We start from the raw sequence: 27182 nt of genomic DNA, 5'->3' as shown, positions 1-27182 counted from the left end.
GATTTGTAGAGGAAAAAATATATTTCACCTGAGAGATGGAGAAATACAGCTGATCTTTATTAGAGGTAAGCACAGATCCTTTATAATAAGGTTTCTGTTTAGCTTTCTTTTTGCTCAGAATGAGAAGAACCACATTCAAACCAAAGTTAGAGGCACATACATTGGTAGAAATGTAGGTATATTATAAAACAGGGAACATAAGACCTGTAGTGGGATATTTTGTGCCAAAGATACATAGCTACACTGATGCAGTGATATGTGGATCCTAAAGTGCTTTGCTCAGTTTGAATCTGAGGCTTTATGCATCATTCATGTTACCATATTCTACAAAAGTTATAATTCAGTATACTGTCCTCTAAGATAAGGATTGTCATGTGAAGGCAGTTTCCACAAGAATAGTGATTTTAATGCTTCACAGTGAAATTTCAAATCATATTTGCTGTAAAATGAAGCAGGAGAACCAAAGAAATAATTAGCTAAATATACAAGGTTGGTCTTTGTCCTCTCACTGATTTATATAAAAAATCTCATGTTATGCAGCCAAAGGCCAAAACCAGTTTTACAATATTTGTCCTCGTTCAGGTCCCCACCATTTCTGTGAAGACAGTTTCTTGATTGCCACGTTGTCGAAGCCACGGCTGCAGGGGTCCGAGCTCCGCCTCCAGCAGCATTTCCGCTGGGTGACTCTTCGCTGGGACCAGGAGCCGATGCACGGCCTGCTGGGAAGGCACCTTCGCAGGAAGCTGCTCCAGAAGGTCAGTCCCAAGTTTTATAGGCAATTGGCTACATCGTTTGTGATGCATATTGTGTTCAATGCTGATAAATGCCAAGAAAATCATTTTGAATTGTGAATCTGTGAGAAAAGACGATGTTTTTCTCTATTAGGTCTTAAATCTCTTAGATAGAAAATTAACATAAAAAATAACAGAATAAAAGATAATGATTTGCTGAATGGAGCCATCTCTGTTTGAGTCAGTATTTCCAATGAGTGCTTTAACTCTGAGATGGAGCATTGGCATCATTGGCAAGAGAGTTTCTCAGAATACGTAACAAACTGTTTGCTTTCAAGTCGTCAGGCAGACAAGGTTTAATTACTCCGACTGTCGAGCACGTCCACAGTGATCCTCCTCTTTTGTTCTCTCACTGTTTCCCTTCAGTGAAGTGTTGCAGCCTCAGGATAAAATCTAAAAGCAAAACATTTAAGTCTCCGTCTCTCCCCTAGATGGGGACTGGTGTTTGGACACCGGACGGTGTCATGGAGCGCTCGGTCCTGTGGGTGAGCCAGGTTTGGCAGCAGCTCAACGCCTGTCTGTCCCGCCTGGGGACCCATGAGGCTTTGCTGGGCCCGCAGCTCTTCCTGTCCTGCCCTGTGGTCCCTAACAACACACAGGCAGTCGTCAGGTGTGTGTTTATTTGTGTGTATATGTGGGCTGATTGTCCTAAATCAGTCCTTGTGATATATAATTCTGCAGTGTTGGCTTATATCAAATCCAAAGGAAAACATGTTCTGATATCAGGGTTTCAGATTTACTTTATGATGCCTTGATCTTATCACAGTGAATATTTATCTGGTCCTTATAGTCAAACATTATGTTATCTTGAGATATAAGAGAGCATTTGGACACACATTAAACTTCAATGGTTAAAATAAAGCACAAATAAGTGAACTATCCCTTTCAAGCACATTCATGTCATGTTGTTTAAACTGGAATTATGAGCGACTCTGTGGAAAAACTGTTCAGCCTCCAACTTGTAATTGTTAATTTAGACAGAACAGAGAACACAAATTGACACCACAAAACAGTCACCTCATTTTACAGGAGCAAAAGTTTGTGGCTGGTTTCACTTGGTAACAAACTGCTACAAAAATGTAATAATATTAATTTCAGGTTATTCATCTTATGTGACAGCTCAGCTCACCATCTAAGAATAATGTGTTTCTCTATGACATTGAATGCAGTGTAGCACAACCTGTGTCGAGTGAGAACCACTCAGGACACTGTGTGTAAGTCTGACTGCAAGTGTGTCTGTGTGTTTATAGGTGGCTGGCTCGGCTCTGGAATGCCGTGGTCGTCCCCCGCGTGGAAGAAGCCATCATCTCCCGGGTAACAGCCAAGCGTTCCTCCGCCTCCTCCACCACTACCTCCTCTTCCTCACCAGTGTCGCAGCGACCGTCTCCTAGCAACTGTGGGCTGACTGCTGGGCAGCAGGCAGTGGTGAAAGCCGCTCTTAGCATCGTGGTCAACAAAGCTGTTCTCCTGGGTTGCCCTCTGCCTCGACACGGTGGGTGTGGAGACGTTCATTCACGTGTTCATTAACACAAAAGAGAGAGCTGACTGGGGGGAGAAGATAGTGATGTACATTTCTTTCCTTCATCTTCCTCAGAAATTGACAGATACCTGCTGGAGTTTCGGGGTGGGACCCTCCCTCTGTCCACCATCGGCTCCTTTAAAGGAAGCGGTGGTGGAGGAGGCAGAAAGGGACGGGACGGCAGCAAGTTGAGACGATCCAACACCAGCCCACGCAAGAAGGGAGGCCCCGCCTTAAACTGGAGCTGTGGCGGTTCCTTCAGAGAGGGTAAGATGGCGGCTCCGCCTGCAGTGATAACAAGCTGCGTCAAGGCTCAGGGGTTAGGATCTCAAATACTGTATTATTATTATTATTAGGTACAAGTATTTGCACCTTGAATCTTCATATTATTCTACTTTCTACTTCTACTCCACTACATCAGACTACTTCATTTATCTGACAGATAATACTTGTGACTTTAAAAATGACATCACGTCTTGCTTGACTTAGAAGCTTATAAAATACATTGAAGATCAAACCAGTAATGGACAGAGATGAAACAGTGAAAATGTTCTATCACAATTATAGGGACATGAACTATCATGGTATATTAAAATGTGCTGAAATGTTCTGATACACAAACTGAAGTCATTCCACCAACACCATAACAAAAGTGCAGCATTAACAGTGAAGACAGAATAATGATAATAATAATCATGAGAAAGGCCTTAGGAGGTAAAGAAGCTTTTTGTAACAATGATAACGTCTCGTAATGCAGGTTTAAATTAAACCTTAAATAAGTAGATCCAGTGGTGAGGGAAGTACTTAAACATTTAACTTAAGTAAAAGTAAAATAAATGGATTTAAAAAAAGGACTCAAGTAAAAGTACCGCGTTAACTTTTCTATTTTAATGAAAGTAAGAACTTGCTTTTAAATATACTATATAGGTATAGAAAGTACTTGCCAAGTGTACTCTGTTCCCTAATACAAGCTCTACTACATAATCTGTGGCTGCCTACTGTAACACCTGTGGAACAATACAGGACTCTGATATTAATAAAGAATGATGATGCCACTGAAAACACTTAGATAACTTAGTCTTAGCGATGGCCTCTTCCAAATGACCACATTGTAATGCAATCAAATAAGTTAAAGCTGTTTATTTCTTTTGATTGCAGGGTCACTGTCCAACACTGACGTCAGCTTCATCGCCAACGGCAAAGTCCAGAGGTTTGTATTTTGTTTATGTATTCTGATATAATGCAGCAGCAGCAGTAGGAACTGTGGTAGTGGTCGGAGTGTAACACAATAAGTAAGCCAGCAGAGGGCAGACTTGTCTGGCCAATCAAACGTGTGAGTCTGTTCCAGTCAAATAAACAAACAGAATAAACAAACATACTGTTTTAATGAGCATTATCTAATTAAGTGTGATCAAATAACTGTGATCAAATATAATGTGATAGAGTGTGTTTGTGTTGTCAGGGAACCTGTCGGTCTGCCTGTCTTCTCTGATGATGAGACTGATTTGATCAGAGAGCTGCAGACCATGTGCTCCAGCAAGTCCGAGCCAGACATCAGCAAGGTACACGCACACACACACATGCACACACACGTTTGTACAGCTATCTTAGTGAGGACATTGGCATAATACATTCCCTAGCCCCTTACCCTAACCATCCAAACTAAATGCCGAACCCTAAACCTAACCTGAACCTAATTCTGACCCTAACACCAAGTCTTTACCCCCAAACAGTCCATTAAAGGGGGGGGGGGCACAAAGTGAGGACTGGTCAAAAGGTCCTCACTTTCCCAAAATGTCCTCACTCCGTAGGTTGTAGAATCAAACTGGTCCTCACAAAGAAGCTGTACAAGAGCACACACACACACACACACACACACACACCACATGTATTCAAACCAGACTACACACATTTCTGCGTCATATTTGTAGTTGTCATGTTGTGATGCTGCTATTGATAAAAACTGTACAGTACAGTAGTGAACAGTACTAGATTCAGCTATAAACCTTTTTTATTTGTATTAATTTTATTTATACAACGAATGTCCCTATATCCTATTTACCTATAATTTCTACTGTTTCACTTTATTTTAAAACAACAAAGGTTTCTTAAAGTGCCCGACAGAGAGGTGAAGTTGTAATGATTTGATGTCAAAGATCTAATAATTGAGGAGCTACAGCAGTCAGTTGACCTGCAGCTCCCCTCAGAGTGAGTCTCAGCTCGCTGCTGACCACAACTACTCCGACGTCACTGCAGAGAAAAGATCACTGAATTGCTGGACATGATTCCAAATAATACCAATGTTGCTCTGCTGGATGTGAATGTTTGTAATATCAATTTAAAAGATCCTAATGATAAGTTGAGGTTGTGTTTACTCCGTATAATAACGTAGCACATTTTATAAAGATACAGATTTTACAATATTCTCTCGAATTCAGACAGACCATATAGTTCAGACTGACCTGTTTTGACTCATTGCTGTCATCCTTTCACATTTAGAGCGTGTGTGTCGCTTTACACTTGCATGGGAATGACATTGGCCTTGAACTAGCTCCTGTGCTGTTTGAGATGAGGATCAGACTTATTTGTTTGTCTGAGTCTTCAGTCTGAGTTTGTGTCCTAGCATGAGCGAAATGCTGTCATCACATCTATTTATCCTAAGTTCTGGTTTAGAAAAACACTGATTTTTAGACCGTTTTTTTATCCTTTTAACCCCAAAATGTAATCTTTGTAGTTTTGTCTCTAAACAATCGGTATAAGAATCAACCTTTGAAGACAGACTGCACACTTCCATGTTTTTGACCTCAACTAAATTATACGGCTATCCTTCGATGAAACACAGTAATGCTGGTTTTAATATCACATTTATTATTTAATTTATTTTGAAGAAAAGAAAATCTACATTCATGGGTTGAACATGGCTCATAACGCCACCTAGAGTTGTAAACTGTCCAATGCATACACAGTCTACATCATGACATTGATATATATTTGAAAAGGTTAACACTCTTCAGTGAAAGGTAGCCCCACTGAGCACAGCAGAAGAAAAACAGGTCTGAGAGATGTTTCACACGAAGTCAGACATTCAAATCGAATCCCCTGATCTCAGACCATCAGCTGCATGACCCTGACACTGGAGACAGCTCATCCTCACTCTGTAATTGACGTCATGTAACTCCAGTCCTCTCCGTGTGTAAACCAACAGAAAACTCAGAATACAGCCAGACTCTTCATCTTCAGTCCAGGTTTTACCTGCTGCTTAACACTCGCTCTGTTCATCTCTCAGGCCAAAGACGACCTGATCCTGTTCTCCAGCTCTCCCAGTGAGGTGTCATCCCCCCACAAGGCCGAACAGGAAACAGCCGTCCAGCAGCAACCGCAGACGGTAAGGGGGGGGGGGTGATATGACCATACACCATTATTCCGACACTTAATACTTCACTGAAAACACAAAACCCTAACCCAATCAAAAAGTTCACATTTAATTAAAGGTCATTTGTTTAGCTATTAAACAAATGTACTGCATTTCAGTTCTTTTCTTTGGGTTCTTTTTGTTCTATTAAAAAAACCCACCCTGTATTTATCCTGTTTATCCTTACATATTTACTCTAGTGAGGGACCTGACTCAGCGGATGACATCTTAAAAGCATGTGTGATTGTTTTGTACAACTTTAAATCATGTGTCTCCAGTTTGTTTGCCATGACCTCACACATAATTGCGCAGTGTTTGTAGTTTGGACTGTTCTGTTGTACAATGTGTCATTGCTTAATAAACAGTAGCTGAAAGGAGCTTTAAGCCTCTTTTAGCTCATTGTTTTGATGTTGGACTCAGCTTGTAAAATACTGTCAGTTGAAACTATGAATTATTTGCATATTGTTGAACAACTTTGACTCTGAGACGTTGTCAAGTTTGTCTCTTTCCTGGAAGACAAACGCAGTGTAGCATTTTGACTGAAAACAAAGATGGAGGACGTGACTGCTCCTCAAAAGTGAAACCAAAGTGTCTTAATCGCCCCCTAGTGGCTGGCTACAGGATAGGTCATAGACTCCACCTTCTCCATGTCGGCAGAGTGGACAGGGACCAAACTGAAAAAAGTACAAGTACAAGTCAAATACATTTCTTATAATGTTTAGTTGCAATGAAAAAATAACGTCTCTACCCCGACTCCACATTAATTCACAGAGATATTTCGATCCCAGTTGATCTTGGTCTCGTCCAAATGTTAAAATATGGATACACACATACTCGCACCAATTGGCTGAGTATGTGTGTGACATACACACACCAACAGTGGTCAACAACCCAACCCACTCAGGATGATCAACATCTTGAAGTAATTATCAATACAAAAAGCTATATTTCAGAGTAAAAGTACAAAGGCAATACAATAACTTAATCAAAATGTTATAAGCTTGAAAATAATAATAAAATAAAATAAAAATTGTGTTGCCCATATTCATAGGATAGGCTAACAATGTTGTATAAATGGATTTACCTGAGACAAACACTGACAGAAATAGCTGGAACTCACCAAACTCTCCATTTCCTCCTGCAGTCCGGCCACAGCTCCAGCCAGGCACCCGTCCAGAGCAGCGACCGGCGCTCAGGCCCCCGCGCCAAATCGCAGCTCCCCGTCCCCAGCAGCAGGGGGCAGCAGGCACGAGCGTCCACCAGCAGCAATAATAACAGCGGCAGCAGCAACAGCAGCCCCATCCGAACCCAGACGCCTCCCAGCCGCAGCAGAACAACCAACAGCAGCAGCAGCAGCAGCAGCAGAACAAAGCAGGTTTCACCCGACAGCAGCAGCAGCAACAACAACTTCTACCGCAACAACATCAACGACAACAACCGATCACACGAGGACATCTGGATCCTCCACAGAGACCTGCATGAAAACAACAAGTAGACACTCCTCCCTCCTTCCCTACCCATGATTCCGCTGTGAACCTCCCTCCATGATGTAAAGACTAGGTACCTGACGACTTTTGACTTTTAGTATTTGTACTTGTTAGCTGTACTTGTTACACTGTACTACAGTTGTGTACTTGGGGACCATAGTTTTATTCTATTACAGTATTTGAAGTATTTGATCGTCCGAGGGTTTGGTAAGAATTTACGTGGGGGCGAAATAAACAACAGAAGGTAATGCAGCAGGTTACTTTACTGTTGCCTTATTCCAGTGTATCAACCTGCATATTATGGGCGAGTATTCAGTAACAGCGTAAGGATTTGGCTGGTGGACACTGCCTCAGAACAGTCGTGGCACAGTATTTTTGTGAACTTAAAGTGAAATACTGTACTTCTCTGTTTTAAGGCCACTGAAGAGTAAGTGAACGTATTTATAGGTGTTACTTTTAAAAGAGAAGGGTCTTTGGATCAAAGGAAGAGACAAGCAGTTTTTTTTTTCTTTCTTTTGTTGTTTTTTTTGCTATTAAGTATTTTGAGATATTCAAGTGTTTTATCTTTAAATAGTTGCAAGGTTGGTTTAAATACTGTTGAAATTAATCAGGGTTTTACCAAATATATTTGTAAATAAGAATTAGTATGTTTAAATGCTCTATAGATTGGTGTATGTGGTATGACGCTTGTACAGTGACAGAAACCTTAAAGTAAAACTGCTGGAAAAAAAACTAACTAACTTGTACATAGTGTTTGTAAGATGAGTTTGGTTCTGAATCCTTTACTTGTTTCAAAGTGAAGGGGATGTGGCAATAAGTAATAGAACTGTATAAACACAGGATGTCCTCTGTCAACTGTAAGCCATAATAAATATTTTAAATGCCCATCACTTCCCCTGAGTCACGTTCAATTTAACCCCAGCTGAGCCCTACACTGTAATTCACTCTCTTCTGCCTTCCATTACCACTGTGTTCTTCTTCGTATGCGTTTATTTTTAAAGACTAGTTTTATTTTAAGCGGACATTGTTTATATATAAATAGCTATATATATGTACAGGAGAGATTTTAGTCCACCTATGATTTGGATCTGTTCGACAGCTGTTTGAGGTTTAAAGAATTGTCTTTCAAGCACAAACATTAAAACGGCATTGTTAAAAATCCCCATCGGACTTATTCTGTTCTTTTTCCATTATTAAAACACAGGACTCCACAGAGCCCACAAATGAAGACATTTATCGTGTCTGTACAAAATCCGGATCTTTGGTGCCTCTGGGGACTCCATAGTTCTTAGTCCCTGTTAATGAAAAGCTGTTTTTACACCCAAACGTATCATCGCTCGAATGCTCGGCTTTTCTGTGGTTTTATTACTGTTTGTTATTCAGGTTAGAATTCTGTTCTGCATTCAGCTGTGAGGTGACGTGAAGGAGAAAATACCCTCGTGCAAACGTTAGCTGTAATCCAAGCTAGTTTTGAGGATGCAGAGTGGTACACACAGGAACAGATATATAAACGTGTGTGTGTGTGTGTGTGTGTGTGTGTGTGTGTGTGTGTGTGTGTGTGTGTGTGTGTGTGTGTGTGTGTGTGTGTGTGTGTGTGTGTGTGTGTGTGTGTGTGTGTGTGTGTGTGTGTGTGTGTGTGTGTGTGTGTGTGTGTGTGTGTGTGTGTGTGTGTGTGTGTGCTATTCCACGATGCAGTTCACAAGGAAATGAAGGAGCCACTCACAGCTGGAAACATTCAAATAAAGGAACATTGGGTAAATGGATGTTTGTAGTAAGGACTTTGTATACTGTTGTGACTGCAATGCATTATGGGAGACACTAGGTAGGTAGATATTACAAATAAAGGCACGCATACCACCGACTATATACACATGGAAGACGTGACCACTGAAGTGAAGCCAAAGCTTCTGATTGCCCCCTGGTGGCTGGCTGCAGTATAGGTCATACTCTTATGTTAGTGGATGGGACATGGACCAAACTAAAAAGTCAATCTACACGTCACATCCACCTCGTTAACTAGACACAGAAATTCAACCGATTTCCCCTCAAAGTGATTGAAAAAAATGACAAACACAAGTCAAATTCTCAAAATCTATAGTTTTACTGGAAATATAGTTGATTGAACAAATATATTTATACATTTTTTGGACATCTTTGTCCTTTTCCTATGTGTAAGAAACAGCTTTGTTCTTAATTTACACTGTAAAAAAATTTCTTAAATGTCACAGTTAACATATCAAGGCATTTCTCCGCGGTACCTTCATTTTCTGCATCACTGCAATACAAAACTATTATTCAGTATGAAAGGAGCAACACTGTCTTCCCTCAACCAAAGAAGAAAATACAATGACGCAGGAGTCGAACGGTTTCCACTTTCAGAGGGAAGCATCAGATACAACAGGAAAAAAAAAAAATCATAAAAACTGAAAAATGTTTTGTTTGTACAGCAATGGCTCTGAAAAGAAAAAATACTTTATTGCATTTTGAATTCTGGATGAATTACTGGCTTCCCCCTAATTCATCAACTTAAAGAGGCAGAACGATTAAAGTAACAAGCATCATTTGTTATCAAAGGAAATCATTTGACATTTACACTTGATGGAGTTAAACAACATTGAATCATTTGACTGTTGAAAGCTGATGAGTACCTCGGTGTCTCTAAAGTGCATACAGATAGAAAAATAAGGGTTTCTGAGTCATCACGCGTCAGCCAACAGCGTCACTGTGTGTGTGTTGATAGCAGTGAAGTTACTGTGGGGTCAGACTGATCAAAGATACCGAGCTGAGTATTGTAATTAATAATATTCAGACAATACACATGAAGCCACGGCACAAGTCTCATTCTCACTCAGCTTTAATCCAATCAAATATTGCAGAAATATCTTAAAATGCTCGTTTCAGACCAAATTTGTTGATCTCGACTTAAAATCCCAAATCATCTCCAAAACGTTATCATTCAGATATACCCTCCAAAGAAATATCCCCACCAAGTTTGGTATAAAGCTGTGTTGTTGGGTTATTTTAAACACACACATACGCAGGTGAAAAGTTGCACTGGCACACAGGGTAACAATGGAAGCGTATCTGCGGTGCGAAGAGGAATTAAAGCAGCAAATCACTCATGTGGATAAAGGCCAAAATTGAACTGGCTACCAATAAATATATTTATTTCCTGTTAGCTACATGAAGCTGGTTGGATTTGGTGCGTATGAGTTTTCTCATGTAATTGTACATTGGAGAGAAGCTAAGATCTGATCACACCAGGCTTCTACCGAGGCTTCTCTTGTGTCAGGTCCGTTTCCAGAGAATGAAAGAAACTGGTTTCTTAGAAAGTTCAAGCCAATGAAAATGTTTTTGAAACAATAATGCAAAAGAAAACCTGTGATGCAGTTGATGCCTTTTCAAAGCACATCGTGTTTTGGCCCCAGACTGAACATTAGAGAATGATGTTAGTGTGGGGGGAGTCCTACATACTGTCCTCCACCTGAAGGCACCTGTTTGACTGAAACCTGCAAAGCCCTCGAGCTAGTTCTACAACAAAGTGTCCAATTAGTCAGACTGAGGCCACACATTTGTAATGTGTTATTATGGGCTTATTGAACAATTTGTACACAACTGATAGCCATTTAGTTTTTCCCCTGGAGCTCTCTTTTACATGGAGGATTTTATCTTTATCCATGCGTTGGTGATTAAAAACCTCTCCCTGCAGCACATACACAAGCTGGTTTATGTTTCTCATTTAGTGGCAGACTTACACCAACAGCTTCTATACCAGCTGTCATACCACCTTGTTTTTATACTGCTGTTGTATCATGTTGATCAACAGTCAACCCATAGCACAGAGCTATTAGAAACTTCTGTCAAAAGTTTTATTTCTGTAATCTGTAATAGACCTGATTCATATTCAGGGAGAATTTCAGATTTATACACACAGTTGTTCCCATACACACATTCAGACTAATTATATTTGTGTGCAAAAAATCTCTTCTACCACTTGTATCAATGTAGAATTATGTCAATAAATTACCCTCATTCTGTGACAGTAGTATTTAAGTTCATTTATATAAATTAGTTAATTTCATCCATGGTCTGTTTGATCGACCGTGGACAGAATTGGACTTTCATCAATTCTTCTAGACATTACATTTTTTATTTCACTCTAAATAAATTGAGCTACTATCTGGGTACTTTTTCCCATCATGAGTATGTATCAGTGTTTTCCAGCTTTTGGGGAATAAACAAATTTTAACCATTTGTTGATTCGACTCAACTGGATCAAAACACTGGATCAAACTAATTTATGTTCATGCCATTGTGTGTATTTGTGTGTCTGGCCGGTTAGAGACGCGTGTCCTGGACCTCGTCCTCAGCTTCCTCCGGCAGGGACGAGATCTTGGCGGTCTGCGGCGCCGCCCTCTTGCTGGAGTTGAGGCGGTGAAGCGTTGGGAAGAGGCGTAGCCGGTCGGCAGGGCTCATGGCCTGTTTCAGGTGGCTCGTCTCGTTCAGAAGTTTCTGGAGGGAGTCGTAGGTTTTCATGGAGCTGCCCTCGATCATCTGGACGGACAGATGAAAGGACAATTGGGTTAAATGTTCATCTGCTGTTCTCATTCTGTGTTTTCACTGCTCTCCAGGCCAGAACCAAAACATGGAGTAAAACTTAGTTGAATGTCAAAGCTTAATGTAGGAAAAAAACAAGACTTTGTGGATGCTGTGCTACTGACATTTATTTCACAAAAATTCAACTTCAGCCACAGCTCTACAATATCTATTGTATCCATCTACAGTGTGGATCTACACTATATATCTACAGTATGCACATTATCCACCTATGCTACAGCGACTCCTATAGGCTGATTCATGCGTCTGCATCGTAGCTACGCCGTAGGTGCGCACGTAGCCTAAGCACAGGGCTGAGCATTCATAGTTGTGTGTAGGTGTGTGTGAGTCGCGCTGCAATTATACCACCAAAAAGCTAGGGGGCGCAGAGCTTCTATGCTGGTGTTGGGTGTCTTCTGGTTTCTGGTCCGCTAATTTACAAATTCTCTGGTGTCTCTGTTTACTTCAAAACAATGATGAGTGTTACTAAGCGAATGTGTTGGAGTTGGAGCTGATAGATGTTGAAGAGCAATTTTTTTTTTAAGAACTGCAACAAAAGAAATAAAAAGACGTTGTCCGTGTTCGTTCCTTTCAACTCAGTTCAAAAATAGCAGCGAGTCTGCCGGAGATGCGACGCTACCAAGCGGACCAATCACAGCTCTTGTCTGGTCTGCGTGGCCTCGGCTCTGCGTAGGCTAAGGCATAGCTTCATAGCAAAAGCATGAATTGGGCTAAAGGCTACATACTATGTCTTCATTTGAAAATGTGTGAGCACGTGCCATTGTAAACAGGAAGCTTTTGGTTGTGAGCTGCAGAAAGAGCTTGGCTACCATCAAGAAGATGAAATTCCAAAAGTAAGAGCAGAATTTAACTACACAACAGCTGTTAGCAAAGACAACAGGGTCAGCAAGGCTTGTAACAGATTATCGATGTTGTGTTCTACACTCGTAACATGTGATAGAAGTCTGACGAGCCCGACGAATGTCTCTGCCCGTCCACACTTAAATTCAGCACCAGAGTTTTCACAGTATCCGTAGTAGAGTTAATACGTTTTCAAACAAAACATACTAGTATTTAAAAAGGTTCATCATAGCAAGGCAAAGCAGGCTGACCGTCTCTTCAGCTCACACTGGGCGCTACAATGATCATGAAAACTTTCGTTGAACAAGTTGTTTAACGTTAACAGAGACTTGATTTATTCCAAAACTCACCAGGAATGATTGGCATTCGAGCAGCGGCTCTACTCTGTGCTCCGATAGGATGACGGTGCAGCCTGAGAACGCCTGCCTCAGCGTCTTCCTCAGGACCTGTAATGTTCTGCTCAAACACACACAGACACACAATCGTCAACATCTCCATCGTCATTACCAAAGGCCGTCTCTCTCCACTGCTAACACACATTATCTTAGTCGACATGAAAGAGCAGGCAGTGCTGGCCTCAGGTTAAACTTGATTGCTCATTGCAGGCTTCATTTACTATCATGACCCCCCCCCCTGCACGTATGGTTACACATACAGAGGTTCAGAGGTACTGTAAGCACTAAGATTGCCACCACATGTAGTGACAGGAACACTGCACATGCTTGATGTGGATGTCTGATGCTCACTGCGATATCACTTCACAGGATGCTACAAACACAAAGGAAATAACACACAAATACACAACAAATCCTCGATCACTTTCAGGGGCTTTGGTGTGCAGTAAAAAGATGATTCCTTATGAATCAAAGCTTCCTCTGCCTCTCACTATGGGTCAAATCTGTAGAACTCTTTCATGTGACTAGTCTTCAGATTGAATCAGAGCATTTTAATCTGAGAGTAGAGCTACAAACACGTTGTCATCCTGTCTCTGTGATATTTGGCTCTTCCTCAGTGTGCTTTTCTGTACAGTGTGAGACACAGGGAGGTCAAATATCATAGAGACAGGATGACAATGTGTTTCAGATTAAAATGACCTAATTCTATCTGATGGCACTAGTGACATGAAAGAGATCTACAGTGTATAAGTGATTCCTCATGTAGCTGAATCTGTCTTGACACTTTTTTTTTTCTTCATGTCTACAATGTCAAAAGTAGTTCATGTGTTGGCTGTATTTCTGATTAAACTGTCAACACAACAGAGGCATGCTTTTAATCTAATATATTGGTGTATAGATAAAGTATTTCTTAATATAAAAACAATGTTACTGAGATTATTAAACGTCACAAACAAGCTCATCCAAATGTCTTCCCTCTCTTTGAACTGGAAACAGTTTTTCTATTTCCCATTTCAAATTGTCAAAGATAAACTGAACTCTAAAGTTTGGAAGCTTCATCCCACTAAAAGGTGCAGAACATCGATTTCACTATTGGATTTGACCAGTGTCTCAAACAGACTTTATGGCTGGTGAATACTATGTTGAGTGCACACACCAGATTTGGGTGGCAATCCTTATTAGGATTTTGCATCGACTTCCATTCATTGTGGACAGCCTAACCAAAAACGTATTCCTAATCTTACCCATGGCCAATTCATGCCTAACACTAACCTTACTAACCTAACCAGGAGCTCAGAAATGACATATTTCCTCATTAGGACCAGGCCTTAGTCACCATGACGTTCACTGGTCATGTCACGTCAGTAGATATGCTGGAGAATGAGGTGACAAAACTAGTGCACACACGGACACACACAAACGGTTGTAATGTTTGTGTTGGTACTGACATGGGGTCGAGGTAGGCGGAGGGCTCGTCCAGCAGCAGGATGCGGGCCTTGCTAAGGATGGAGCGTGCAAGACACATCAGCTGTTTGTGTCCATTGCTCAACACGTTTCCTCCGTCCTCCAGCTGAAAGTCCAGCTTGTCTGGAAACTGCTCGATCACTGTCTTCAGACCCACCTGAGGACACACATGACAATTCATTTTACTGAATATTATTGTGTCCTGAAGTCAAGCTCATTCACAAAGGATGATTTCCTGTGATAAAGGCATCAAACCAGAGATCTTTAGCTTACAGGACGGTTTCCATTGTGTGATGTTTAAGTGCCTAATGGATACTTGCTCCCATTATGTTGTGCTTTCAATTTGAAAATTTATAGTTAGTTCCATTTTTCTGATCTTCATTTAAAAAAAAAAAAAACTAATTCAATAACAGCTTTCGATAATATAAGACAAATATAAAATAGGCTTGATGCAGAGATATAAAAATAATAACCTATATAGTATTAAATCCTTCTGCCTCTGATTTCCCTGATATCCTAGAGGCATGGAGAGAAAAACGGAGGTAGATGATGAAAACACAGAACAGGCAAATTCACCAATCATAACCCAAACAGAGACTCACCTCCTCAGCCACCCTCCACAGCTCCTCATCGCTGTGACGTTCATGAGGGTCCAGGTTCATCCGGAAAGTTCCAGTCAGAATAAAGACTTTCTGTTCAACAAAACCACAGACAAAATGAAGAAAGAATAAATAGTCTGCAGTTTGGATTATAGAGGGAGACGGGTTTTATACAGCTAATTTTTATGTCTGCAATATTTCACAATTTGTTGTGTTCACGTTTCGAATTTAACAAACTATATTTCAACTGTATCTCAAAAAACACAAACTGTCTTTTTGTTAGAAAATGTTGGTTTTTAATAAGAAAAATTGTGGGGGGAAATTTTACATATTATTCCAATAAAAATTTCAGAACAAATAAAATAAAAATACTTTAAAAGTGTGATTTTTTTTGACAAGGGAGCTACTCATGTGGGAAATTGTACCCATCTTAAAAGACTAGTCCAGTTTAATGTAAAAGGATGCAGATTCAATTACAAAAAGCTTTTGAAGACACCATCTCCCTCAGACTGAATTGTATCAGATTTAATTAACAGCAAGGCATTTCCTCCCTTGTACAAATGTATTATCTGTCTACATTTTCTCTGTAGTCTTATCAGTTTGACCCACGTACCTGGGGCACCACTCCGAAGGCCTTCCTCCAGGTGTGCAGGGAGACGGAGTTCCAGGAGACACCATCAATAGAGATTTCTCCATCAGTGGAGGCGAGACGCAGCAGGGCGGACAGCAGGGTGCTCTTCCCTGAACCGGTTCGACCCAGCAGACCCATCTACACAGACACACAACAACAACAGAAATATTTCAATCTGCTCATCATGTGAATGAGTTTCCAGCTTTTCACTTAATTACCCCGTGTAATTAATTCACATTTTTTTGTATCAGGTGTCCTCAAGTGAATGCATCTACTGTATGAGTATGCACACCTACAAAAATCTATTTACTGCATATACACATACATATATACGATACAAGTATACTCATGACACAGCAAAATGAACAGCTGCCTTGAAAAACGTCTGTCCTCTTTGCTGCAGCCTTGTGACAACAATGAGCTCATTAGTCAGGAGGCAATAGAGCAGCTAATGGGACGAGGATAAAACACAGACACTTACTGAGCTCTGCTCTGCTCCAGGATTCATTATGACGAGCTCATACTGACTCATTACTGCCAGGAGAGCGAGAGCAGGCTGATATTACACAATGTATCTTCTTTTTGCTGAATGTTACAACAACCTGCCACAACTTTAAAACCATTTTCATTTAGTGGCATGGTTCAAAGTGGTCATTGTGTTTTTTTGGCATAACATGCAATAAACCAATCAGAGTGCAAAGAGCCGGGAAGATGACAACTGCACTGGTATGAAACTAGTAAACACAGTTGCGTAAAACAGGGCCCTCGATGTTGTATCTGACTGATGTATTTGTTCAATAGTTCTACTGGCGTCATTTATAGTACAGGGAGTTTGAAATCTAGAAGGAAGATATTAGAGATATGAGTTCATGTATAAGTTTGAAAAAATAGAAAGCAAAAGCCTGCCGCTGTAGATAATATATAATAATATCATCAGTTTAAAAACACAGCTCCCTCAGGGTCTTGATTATTTGTCATTTGATTGCTTTGTTTGTATCATTATGTTGCTGACAGTAAATCAAGATGGATGACATGACTGCTACCCAAAAGTGAAGCCAAAACATTTGAATCGCCCCCTGTGGCTGGCTGCAGTATCGTCCTAGGCCTGGTCTCCTCCATGTTTGTGGATGGGATATGGGAAGTGTCATTTTGTACATTTGTATATTAATGCATAAAAAGAAACAAAATAACTTTTGGTCACTTTGGAGAAATAGAATAGCTCAGTTTTCATGATTGATCTATTTTCATGAAGAAAGGAGTGTACAGCAGTTTTGCCATTTTTTTTGATAACAGCGGGATAATCAGTTTGTTACTGAATTCAGCAACTGGCTGCAACTAGATATGACACTTTGACACAGTGAGACAAAAACAACAGTAAAGTTGCAGCATGAAAACCAAACCAAGGAGCTGCAAGTTGGTGAAACACTAAAGAACTGGATATAATTATTTCTTGGCTTATCACAAAAATGGACCCGTTTAAAATTGCACAGCTATGTTATCCAATGTTAGTATAAAATATTCATTATAACAGCTTTAAACAAGTTACAGCTTGAGTATGTCAGCATTGAATAGCAGCAGACATGAATGTGTGTTGAGTGACAACTGCTAGGAGCTGACTTTTCCACTCCAGTATGTCTCTCTGGCTGAAGACACCGCAGTGGGAGCAAGGGCAGGCAGGCAGGTCGGTTAGTGACAGACAGTAAGGCTGACCAATCATTTCATTCGGTTTGAACAAAATGATTGCTCATGTATAAAACCGTCCTGTGAGGACCATGGACATTGTCTTTTTTTCCAGACAACTGAATTTATTAATGGTTATTGAGATGTGAAGAGGATTTCAACAAATAAAAAAAAAGTGTTTCAAAAATAATACATGTGACCTCTCAACGACCTTGCTATGACCCTTTAATTGCAGTACCCCTCTGGGGACAAACAGTGCTTTGATTATTGAAAATCCATTAAAGCAGAGTTAACATGCATCACTCTGCCAAGATTCATTAAAATCCAGTTACATACCCCCACACACACACACACACACACACACACACACACAGCCATCACTCAGGACTTACGCTCTGCCCCCCCTCCACAGAGAAGGAGATGTCACTGAGAATGGAACGACCAGCCTCTGTGTATTTGGCGGTGAGGCCCTGGATAACCATCTGGCCGCGGTTGGGCCAGCAGTCTTGAGCATGAGGGTTGTCGATGATGAGATCTGGGCCTCCTTTGCCACTAGACTTTCCGGGCATCGGCTCCTCTGATGGCAGGTCGATGAATTTGAATACCCGATCCACTGAACGCATCTGGGAGGAGGTGGAGAGAGAGTGATAACTGTGGTTGACTGGGACGTGTCCAGTGTAGATTCAAATTACCATCATGTTTGTCATTGTGAATTTTTAAGGTGGTTTCAGGACAAAAAAATGCAACTTTTCACTCAAAAGTCGGCTCTTATATATCTGTAGATCACCTCATCTATTGTACTTCCTGCGAGAGGGATCCCTCATTTTGGATTCTCCCTGAGGTTTCTGCATTTTTTTCCACTGTTAATAGTTTTTTTGGGTAGTTTTTTCTCAGGGTAGGGTTAAGAACAGAGGATGTTGCACCTTGTAAAGATAGTTAAGCCCTATGGGACAGTCTGTGATTTATAAATATGGGTTATACAAAAAGTTTAATTTGATTATATTCTGCTGTTTCTATCCCACACAAGATAGTAGATCTCTATTTTTGACTGAAATATTGCACCAAACAAAATCTAAAACGTTTTACAGTGTATTAGATCCACCATGTCCGGTTAATTTATGTATAACATGAACATTTTGTGTGTGTGTGTGTGTGTGTACATGTTCTGCACTGTGATAAGCTCTGTCAGCTCCACTAATGAAAGTTGCGGGGAAAACAACCACTGGATGGGTACAAACAGGTTTAAAAGAACCAAACATGGTCTTCATACAGAGCGATGACTGCTGAGGTACCTGCACATCACCGTTCATTTTCACCTTCTACAACCCTTCATGAATAAATGTAGTGAGTAGCAATGTCATATGACCAAAACCCAACCCTGTAACTATGTTACTCTACTATTCATTTTACAGACACGTTGGTCCAAAATCCCTTTTTTCCCCCAACACAGGGGGAACTAGTGCAGCTGATGTTCTAAACCTGCCTGTTAGGATTGGGCTGTTTTCTTGGTCTGTGGTAATGCAGAGTGCAGTTTTCTGAAACTGTAAAAGTGACCTGGAGTAATTGAGCAGCTGCAAGTAAGGCCTGACTGCTGGACTTAGTCTGCAGAGCCCTGAAGCCACGGCTGCTTTACAAAAAGCTGTTGACCTGTTTATTCAAAGTTCAGTACACCCAGTATGCAGAGCTCCTAACGGGAGAATCAATTCTCCTTGTCATGATCAACAATGTAACTTACGTTGATTATTCCCAGCTGCCGCTGCTACGGACCACTAGTCACCTATTTGATCAAAGTTTTTAATATTAAACATATAGCGTTTCCAAATCTCACCAAATTCTAAACTGCATTTCCTTTGACCCTTAAAAATAAACAGTACATGTTTAGTGTGAAGCCGATAAGATAAATGGTTCTCGGTATATGCGTTCCACAAGACAAAGGTTGTGATGTTGTCTGAAAAGATGGGCTTGCAGGATGTGCAGTGACTGCTGTCCTAACTCCAGTGTGGACCACAGGATGCTCTTTCTAACAGGAGGATGGCCAATCATCCAGAGAGTAGGATGTGTCTGGCACTAACCTTCAAACGTACAAAACACAGTTTGAACTGCGTATTAACTTCAACAGCTCACAGTGTTGGTGAAAGTGGAGTGGTGTGGGAAACTATGAGATTGAACCAGATGTGCAGAAACATTCTGGACCAGCTAGATCCTGTTGCAGATCCAGGTGTTAAAAACCCATACATGTTCAGCAAAACCTCCTCTAATCTGTGTGTTTGTAATGCTTGATACACTCTTGACTGGGGGCAACGTGTGTGGTATTTTAATGCAAGTCTGGTCTTACTTCCCTGATGCAAACAGTGATAGCTGTGTGTGTGTATGTGCACATACCAGTCCATCTACAGTGATGCTGGTGATGACAGCCCATTGGAAAGTCCCCAGGATGAGCATTGCCAGGGCCACAATGATGCCAATCTCCCCGGGTTTGTCCTCTGCAGAGTGAACACACACACACACACACACACACACACACACACACACACACACACACACACACACACACACACACACACACACACACACACACACACACACACACACACACACACACACACACACACACAGTCATTTATGCTGTCTATTCGAAGCGGTTCTCCCTGATGTCATTGCAGCACTCAGGTATTGCAGCTCTGCTACTGGCTCTATTGGAAACTAATGAGCTGTGAAATGACCCTTTAATCTGCTCTCAACACAAACACAGGCTATGACGCAACAACACGGTCAGTGTGTGCACGTGTACTTGTGCTTCCCATTCATTTAATTCAACAAACACATGCTTCCTTTTGGACATGACATTTTATCCGGTGGCATTCCAACACTTTTGATTATTTTTCACAGACAAACTGTTCTGTTATGATCCTGATATCTGACTCTACACACTGTAACACACTGATAAGACTGACGCTTCTTCACTCGATAGGCCCAGTGGAAATAAGGAGGTGTTTACTAACTAGCTTAATGGAATTTCAAGATGTTCCCTCTCTCATTTCCAGCAGTGCGACACTAGTTCATACCGCAAGTCTATTATTTAATGCGTTATCATTACACATGTTTTTGATATGTTGTTGTTCACTTAGTTACTTGTGTTTCAAAAGGGGACCAATGAGATCTCATGCTTTCATGGTGCTCTTCCTGGTCCATGTAGATACTTTCTGTTTTAGACTCACACTCAACCGGAAACTTCAGCTGCACTTAAGGTATTAAACAATTCGTTTTTCACCTGAGAATCCAGATTAACCATTTATCGATTCACAATCATCCCATCACTTACTGTTGGTTCCCACAGCGATGAAGGCCGCCGCGCTGAAAAACAGGACAAAGATCATGTCGCAGCGGAAAAGGAACCATCGCAGCGTTGACAGGTAGTGGAACCAGGTGGCTGTGTGGGTGTTCAGCGCCTTGTGGAAGAGCATTTCGAAGTAGGTCTGACGCCCAAATGCACGAATTGTCCATAAACCCTTCAGTGAGATGATGAGGTGGGAGAAGATGGGGCTACGAGCTGCAGGAGAGGAGAAGAGGCACATTTTAAAAGACAGTAAGGTTTCAATACATACCGTTTGAAAAGGTTCTTATTTTGCTAACTGCAGAGTGAAAATCAGTTTAGCTGGTTTTATCAATGAAACAGCTGAAGTAAGAAAGAACAAGTGGCTCAGATTAGAGGTAATGAGACGCATGTGATGAAGGGGGAAAAAAGAAAAGTAGGAGAGGCAAAGCATTTCAGTACAGAAAACATGTTTCAGTGCTTCGACAGGCAACCTGCGTCAGATGGAAATTACAGTCAACCAATTTGGATGATTTTGCTTAATCAATCACGAGATAAGGAGGAAGACAGATGAGGCATGACAGAAAATAAAGATTTGATTGTGAAACATGTTACTACTGAAGAGACTTGGAGCTGAGGCTCAATGAGCAAGAAACACACCAACATTTCCAGGGAAGAGAGCGGACATCCAATCACAGCAACCTACTTAAGGAAGTCACTGGGCTCTTTAAGCTACCGGAATTTCAAATAATATGGTTTGAGATCATATAGTCCTCTGAATTTCATCACCCACTGCTATATTAAACATTGAACTCAGTGGGCTCTTGGCATCAACACAAATTTTACATATTCTAGTTTTACAGATACAATGTGGTTATTTGAGTGAAAATCAATGAACAGAGACAATGAAACAGTTTTTCAATAACAACCTTCATTGTATTTTACTCATGTATCTATGGACTATTAAGGCCACTTAAATGACAAGAAAAAAATATATAAATATAATAAAATTAGTAAAAGCCAGTAAGAAATACGAAAATTAAGGCGTAAGAATTAATTAGGCTGTGTGTCCCTTTCAAGGTGAATATCAAAAGATCAGCCGCCTGCGTTGAAATGAGGTATGGTGGTTGTGTGTTATATTTAAATATAGGTTTCACAAATAAAATACTTAATCTTGGAATAATTTTGGATCAAGATTTTGGGTCCAGAAGGAGAATTTAACTTTATCCTTGTAACTGAATGACTTTCTTTTCAAATTGCAAACTTATTCTTGCAACATGTAACTTTTTTAACTTTATTCTTGTAATATTATTCTCAAAATCTTGAATTATTTTCTTCAATATGGCCCCAATACTCTGTTGTGTGTAACAGGTCTTAAAAAACAGGGACATTTTTTGGTATGGGAGTCTACCTTGATCAGAGAGGAACTTAAACATTTCAGTTTTTGTATTCACATTGATGGGACAGTCCACTGCCACATGTTAATAGTTTCAAAATGTGAAGAAGATCACTTGTACAGTGAGTACATAGTTCAATAGACTACGTTTTAAAATGATTGTACCTTCCAAGCACTAAAAACATTATAACTCATTTTAAACAGCACGGTTTTCAATTGCATGCTATTTGTTTTTCAAGCCACTTCCTTTCAAACCTTGTCTTTATACACTTATCCTGTTTAGTTAGACATCAACACGGGACTTTGACTAATGTAAACAGAACCTTCTAATAAATACTTGAGTGACTAATACACATAATTTCCACTGTATTTTGTCTAACATGCCGCATATCACACAAGAGGGAGCAACACCAGGATGGGGTAGGAGGAAATCCCTGCTCGGCTCATTTCTCTGACCCCGACGTGCTCTCAGCTGCTCCGGAAAAACCTTGCCATCACCACCCAAACAAACACTCACTGACAGAGTTGAGAGCAGAGCAGGGAAGTCCCAAAAAAAACAGCGGCATGTTCGGCAGCAGTCTGGTGACCTGTTTTCTCATCTTCTGACTTTATAAACTTGCTTTGGCTTGTGGGCTGTTTTCCTGAACTGAATCTTAAATCTAACTGAAATAAATTTCAACACACATTGTGCTCTAAAGTATATACCTTGTGTGCATGAATAATCAATGTAATAATCAACCCTAATGTAATCTCAATCAACACCTCACCCCTAACCTTAAACAGAACCCCCAAAATCATACTTTGCCTCACTAGGACCAGGCTTTGTTCACCATGAAGAGGACTGGTCCCAACAAGATTAGTGTTTGTAGATGAAAATGTCCCAAAGACGTACCAAAATCAGGCACACACACGCACGCAGGCACACGCACGCACGCAGGCACACACACACACACACACCCCCCCCTATCTTAGTGAGGATACTCATTGGCATAATCCATTCCTGAGCCCCTTACCCTAATCCGCCAAACTAAATGCGTAACCCTAATTCTAACCCTAAAACAAAGTCTTAACCCCAAAAGAGTCCATTAAAGGGAGGGTCACAAAGTGAGGACCGGCCAAAATGTCTCACTTTCCCAAAATGTCCTCACTCCGTCGGTTGTAGACTCAAACTGGTCCTCACAAAGAAGCTGTGCAAGAGCACACACACACACACACACACACACATCTTTAAAAACAGCTATTGTTGAGCACTCTGGATTATTTAAAGTAAAATGAAAGACACAAACAAAGAGGTTAAGTGTAGACTTGTAGTAAGACATTTTAGAGACTGTAGGGGTTTTCACACCTTAATACCATATAGAATGTAATTTCACAATCATACTGGCCAAAGTATGAAACTAGAGAAGCACTCTGAGAGCAGGTACCTCCACAAAGGCTAATGTCCTATCTCGTCAAGTTAAAGAGGGCAAAAAAAAAATCGTAGATCTGCCTGATTATCCAAATCCGCTTCAAAATCGAAGGGGTTCTTCCTTGTGTTATGATTCAACCCTCCACAAAATTTGATGGAAATCAGTGTGATGGTTTTTGAGTAGTCCTGCTAATTTACAAAACATATAAAAACAATGTAAACTCAATGTAAGAAAGGTTAATAGTTTTTTTAAGGAAACAATGATTTTTAAGACCTTACAAGATCTGCAGACTCAATGGAACAAACAAGATACAATGATTTTGGTCATTTGAATTTGTGTAAAACATCATCAGCAGACTGACCATTCCTGCAACACGTGCTTATTAAAACTCATTTCTCTAGGTCTTCTTGAAGAGAACTTGTTTAATTCACTTCCTCGAACTGCTCTCACCCCTCTGAGGGCGTCCATCAATACTCTCCTAAAGCTCTTCCTCTGTCATGTTTTTGTTCTTCAGCCTGACCTCTGCCTCCTTGGCCCGGGGCCATCCACCAGCTCTGCCTGCTGATGGCCAGTTATGATGACTGTGGTGAATGCCCTCCCTGCATCACTTCCTCTGTTCGTTCTATTGGTCTTCCTATCTTGTTTTCACTTGTACCCTTCCTGAATATTTGACATTTCATTATTGTGGCTTCTGTTGATCCTTCTCTGCATGTTGTCTTCCTTAGCTCTCACTCCCATAATGTTGTGAAATAGAAGAGAAATAAAAATATCAAACTTGATTGAATCGTCTATTTAGAGGCATAACAAAGAATTTTTATAAATAATATATTCTGTAAATCCAACCTACATTCAAGAATATTTGTTTGGAATACATACTTTAACAGTTTGTAAATACATTTCATAAAACATTTGCTACATTCAATTAAATCCATCCATTAACTGGCATCTGTTTTATATTTCTTTAATCTAAATTTTGTGTGGATTTACATATTGCAAAAGTATATTCTCTGTTTGTTTTAGAAAAACAGCCTCCTAACTCCATAGACCTAATGCAATGTCATGATGCAAAATAGCATTTTCTCTGCTGGTCCTTTCTTGAATGAGAACTGGACTACACTAGAGCTATTCAGGATATACAAACTCGGCTAAGAGACACTGATCTACTTGGTGACACTACTGAACACAGACAAAAACACACCACAAATATATTAAATCCACACACACATACACAGGGCCCTCAATCTCACCTTCAGCTTCCAGTAGTTTAAGTTGCTGTCCAGTTCGTAGAAAGTACTTCCTGAGAATAACAAAAATAACAGCCAAAGGAATAGCAGCGATGAAGATGTACGGCCGTATGATGGAGACGGTGAAGATGGCACCCGTAACAATCAATGTCAGCTGGCGTGAGAGGAAAAAAGAGAATAATCAGATGTTGAGTTAAACAGAAGAAATAACTCTGAGTGTGTATGTACAAGTCAGTTATGTTATGTCCATTGTGTTGGTCGAATACCTGTATGAGGTCAAAGAGGACCAGAGGCAGCATGTCGTCTATAGTGGCCATGTCCTTGGTGAATCTGTTCATGATGCGACCTGGAGGAGGACAAAGAAGAAACAAATCAGAAACTAGAATAACAACAATGTGGTTATTCTAGTTTCTGACAGCCAGTTTAGTTTCACTCTACATACTTTTTTTCCCCAGATTCATGTAAGGTCACGAGACCTTTAACATTGACCACTTAAATCTAATCAGTTCATCTTTGAGTCCAAGTGACAACTGGTCAACATTTGAAGACTTGAGATATCAATGTTCGAGAGGGCAAAAAGATTTTGATTAGGCCACTGTGACAATGACCTACGACCACCCAACTCTAATATGTTAATCCGTGACTCCAAGTGAATATTTGTGCCAAATTTGAAAGGATTCTGTTGAGGCTTTGTTAAGATAACGCATTTAAGACGCCAAAAAGGATTTTCTGAAGTCCTTGACCTTAGACCACCAAATTCTGATCAGGTAATTCACGAGTTCAAGTAAAAATTTGCACTAAATTTAAAGAAATTCTCTTAAGGCATTCATGAGATAGTGTTGATAAGAACGGGATAGACAGACAATCGGATAATGATGCCTCAAGCTGTCACCAGTGCGAAAACATAAAAACAGTCCCTACTAATTCACGCTGTATGTTTATGTAGCATCCCATTGGTAACAGAAAATACTTCATAAGGGAGAAATAAACCACTGAATAAAAAGTTTGTTACAACAAAGATGGTGGTTATATGACACATAGTCTGCAACTCCCCAAATAAATCTGTCTTCTACATTAGGAATTGTGCATGCAAAGTAGAAGCAGAACCTGAGTGTGTAGTTTGGGGACAGCTTAGGGGATTTCCCAATATGGCTGTTAGCCACTGGCTGTCCCCGGCACAATAACTCTGGCACTACTTTGGTACAATGTTCAATATGACTTATTAGTTGTAGTTCTACATGCAGAAAAAAAACACCTCTGAATTTTGTCAATTTTTTTTAACCAAACAAAAAAGCCTTGAACATTTCTAACTGAGAAAAGCACCTGTCTTCATGGTGTTGAGCACAGCCATGGGGGCTCGCAGCACAGCGCTGAACATCTGCTCGTGCAGTCTTTTGGACACAGTGAGTAATGTGTGCACTAACGGGAGACCCCTGAAGAAGCCCAAGGCAAGCACACTCTCCGAAGTGGCCACGTAGATATAGATGATGTAATAAGCACTGGTCTTTGTGACGATTACTGCCAGGTGGCCGGGGGGCGAAGAGGCGTTGGGGTGCTGCTCACTGATGAAGTTGGGTGATGAAGGGTTTGCGCCGTCCCTCCAGATCTTTCTGGTAGAGCAGAGCAAAGGATGAAGAAAGAAACATGGACTGAATTTTAGACTGAGAACAGGCACCGAATATATCGTAGCCCTGCCACTGCCAGTCTCTTGAATTTTAACATAACACATACCAAAATGCTTTATGGTTGAAACTTATATGCATAACATGCAAAAACTGTTGAGAAAATGATACTTTATAAATCAAATACTACACTGGTCACAAAATCCAACATTTAAAAGCACATGCTCCTCAGAAAAATTGAATAAACAATTAGGAATTTACATGACCATTTTAAACTATTTTAACTCATGTTTAACATTTATAACAATTATATACTTCAACATATTGCATTAAAGTCCTGTAGAAAAGAAAAACTATGTTACTTTGATGCCTTTGTGGTAACTATAACCATTATAACAATTGCACTCATAAATCTGAAAACACCTTCAACATGTGTTGAGTTTCAGTACAGACAGCAACACCAGCCTTTGCCTCAAAAACATTACATTGAACTTACTCAGTTATGAGATAAATGCCAATGACTGAACCAGCAACCTATTGGTGGAAAGAAGAAAAACAAACGGTTACTGCTAAATTCAATTAAATTTATATGAATTAAAAAAATGGTGGTGGCTTAACCTCAATGACGAAGACTAAGACGATGAAAATGAGGACGTAGACTAAGCTCTTATTGGTGGTGATGTAGCGCAGGTAAGTGCTCCATGAGGTAGTTTCAAAGACGTTCTCACGGTCATCTGCAAAGCATTGCTGTGGAGAAACAGGA

General features: G+C 40.4%; 2 protein-coding genes across 2 annotated transcripts in view; one reads left to right on the top strand and one right to left on the bottom strand.

Moving 5' to 3' along the window:
* Nucleotides 1–8099, top strand: part of cttnbp2 (cortactin binding protein 2) — an 89161-nt gene extending 81062 nt beyond the window's left edge. Inside the window, exons 16-23 of the mRNA XM_035155962.2 lie at nt 583–755; nt 1223–1401; nt 2042–2283; nt 2386–2577; nt 3469–3520; nt 3773–3872; nt 5597–5695; nt 6867–8099. Coding sequence (XP_035011853.1) covers nt 583–755; nt 1223–1401; nt 2042–2283; nt 2386–2577; nt 3469–3520; nt 3773–3872; nt 5597–5695; nt 6867–7217 — 1388 coding nt within the window. The 3' untranslated portion in view covers nt 7218–8099. The remainder of the gene's footprint in view (nt 1–582; nt 756–1222; nt 1402–2041; nt 2284–2385; nt 2578–3468; nt 3521–3772; nt 3873–5596; nt 5696–6866) is intronic.
* A 1192-nt stretch (nt 8100–9291) lies between these two features.
* cftr (CF transmembrane conductance regulator) overlaps nt 9292–27182 on the bottom strand; it is a 41768-nt gene continuing 23877 nt past the window's right edge. Inside the window, exons 15-27 of the mRNA XM_035157729.2 lie at nt 27038–27166; nt 26916–26953; nt 26121–26407; nt 25064–25143; nt 24801–24951; nt 20758–20985; nt 19818–19918; nt 17828–18058; nt 15738–15893; nt 15128–15217; nt 14510–14682; nt 13017–13122; nt 9292–11763 (exon numbers count right to left, since the gene is read on the bottom strand). Coding sequence (XP_035013620.1) covers nt 11548–11763; nt 13017–13122; nt 14510–14682; nt 15128–15217; nt 15738–15893; nt 17828–18058; nt 19818–19918; nt 20758–20985; nt 24801–24951; nt 25064–25143; nt 26121–26407; nt 26916–26953; nt 27038–27166 — 1986 coding nt within the window. The 3' untranslated portion in view covers nt 9292–11547. The remainder of the gene's footprint in view (nt 11764–13016; nt 13123–14509; nt 14683–15127; nt 15218–15737; nt 15894–17827; nt 18059–19817; nt 19919–20757; nt 20986–24800; nt 24952–25063; nt 25144–26120; nt 26408–26915; nt 26954–27037; nt 27167–27182) is intronic.

The sequence above is a fragment of the Hippoglossus stenolepis genome, chromosome 5 (genome assembly GCF_022539355.2).
Source record: "Hippoglossus stenolepis isolate QCI-W04-F060 chromosome 5, HSTE1.2, whole genome shotgun sequence".
NCBI lineage: Eukaryota > Metazoa > Chordata > Actinopteri > Pleuronectiformes > Pleuronectidae > Hippoglossus > Hippoglossus stenolepis.
This window is presented reverse-complemented; position numbering and strand designations above follow the sequence as displayed.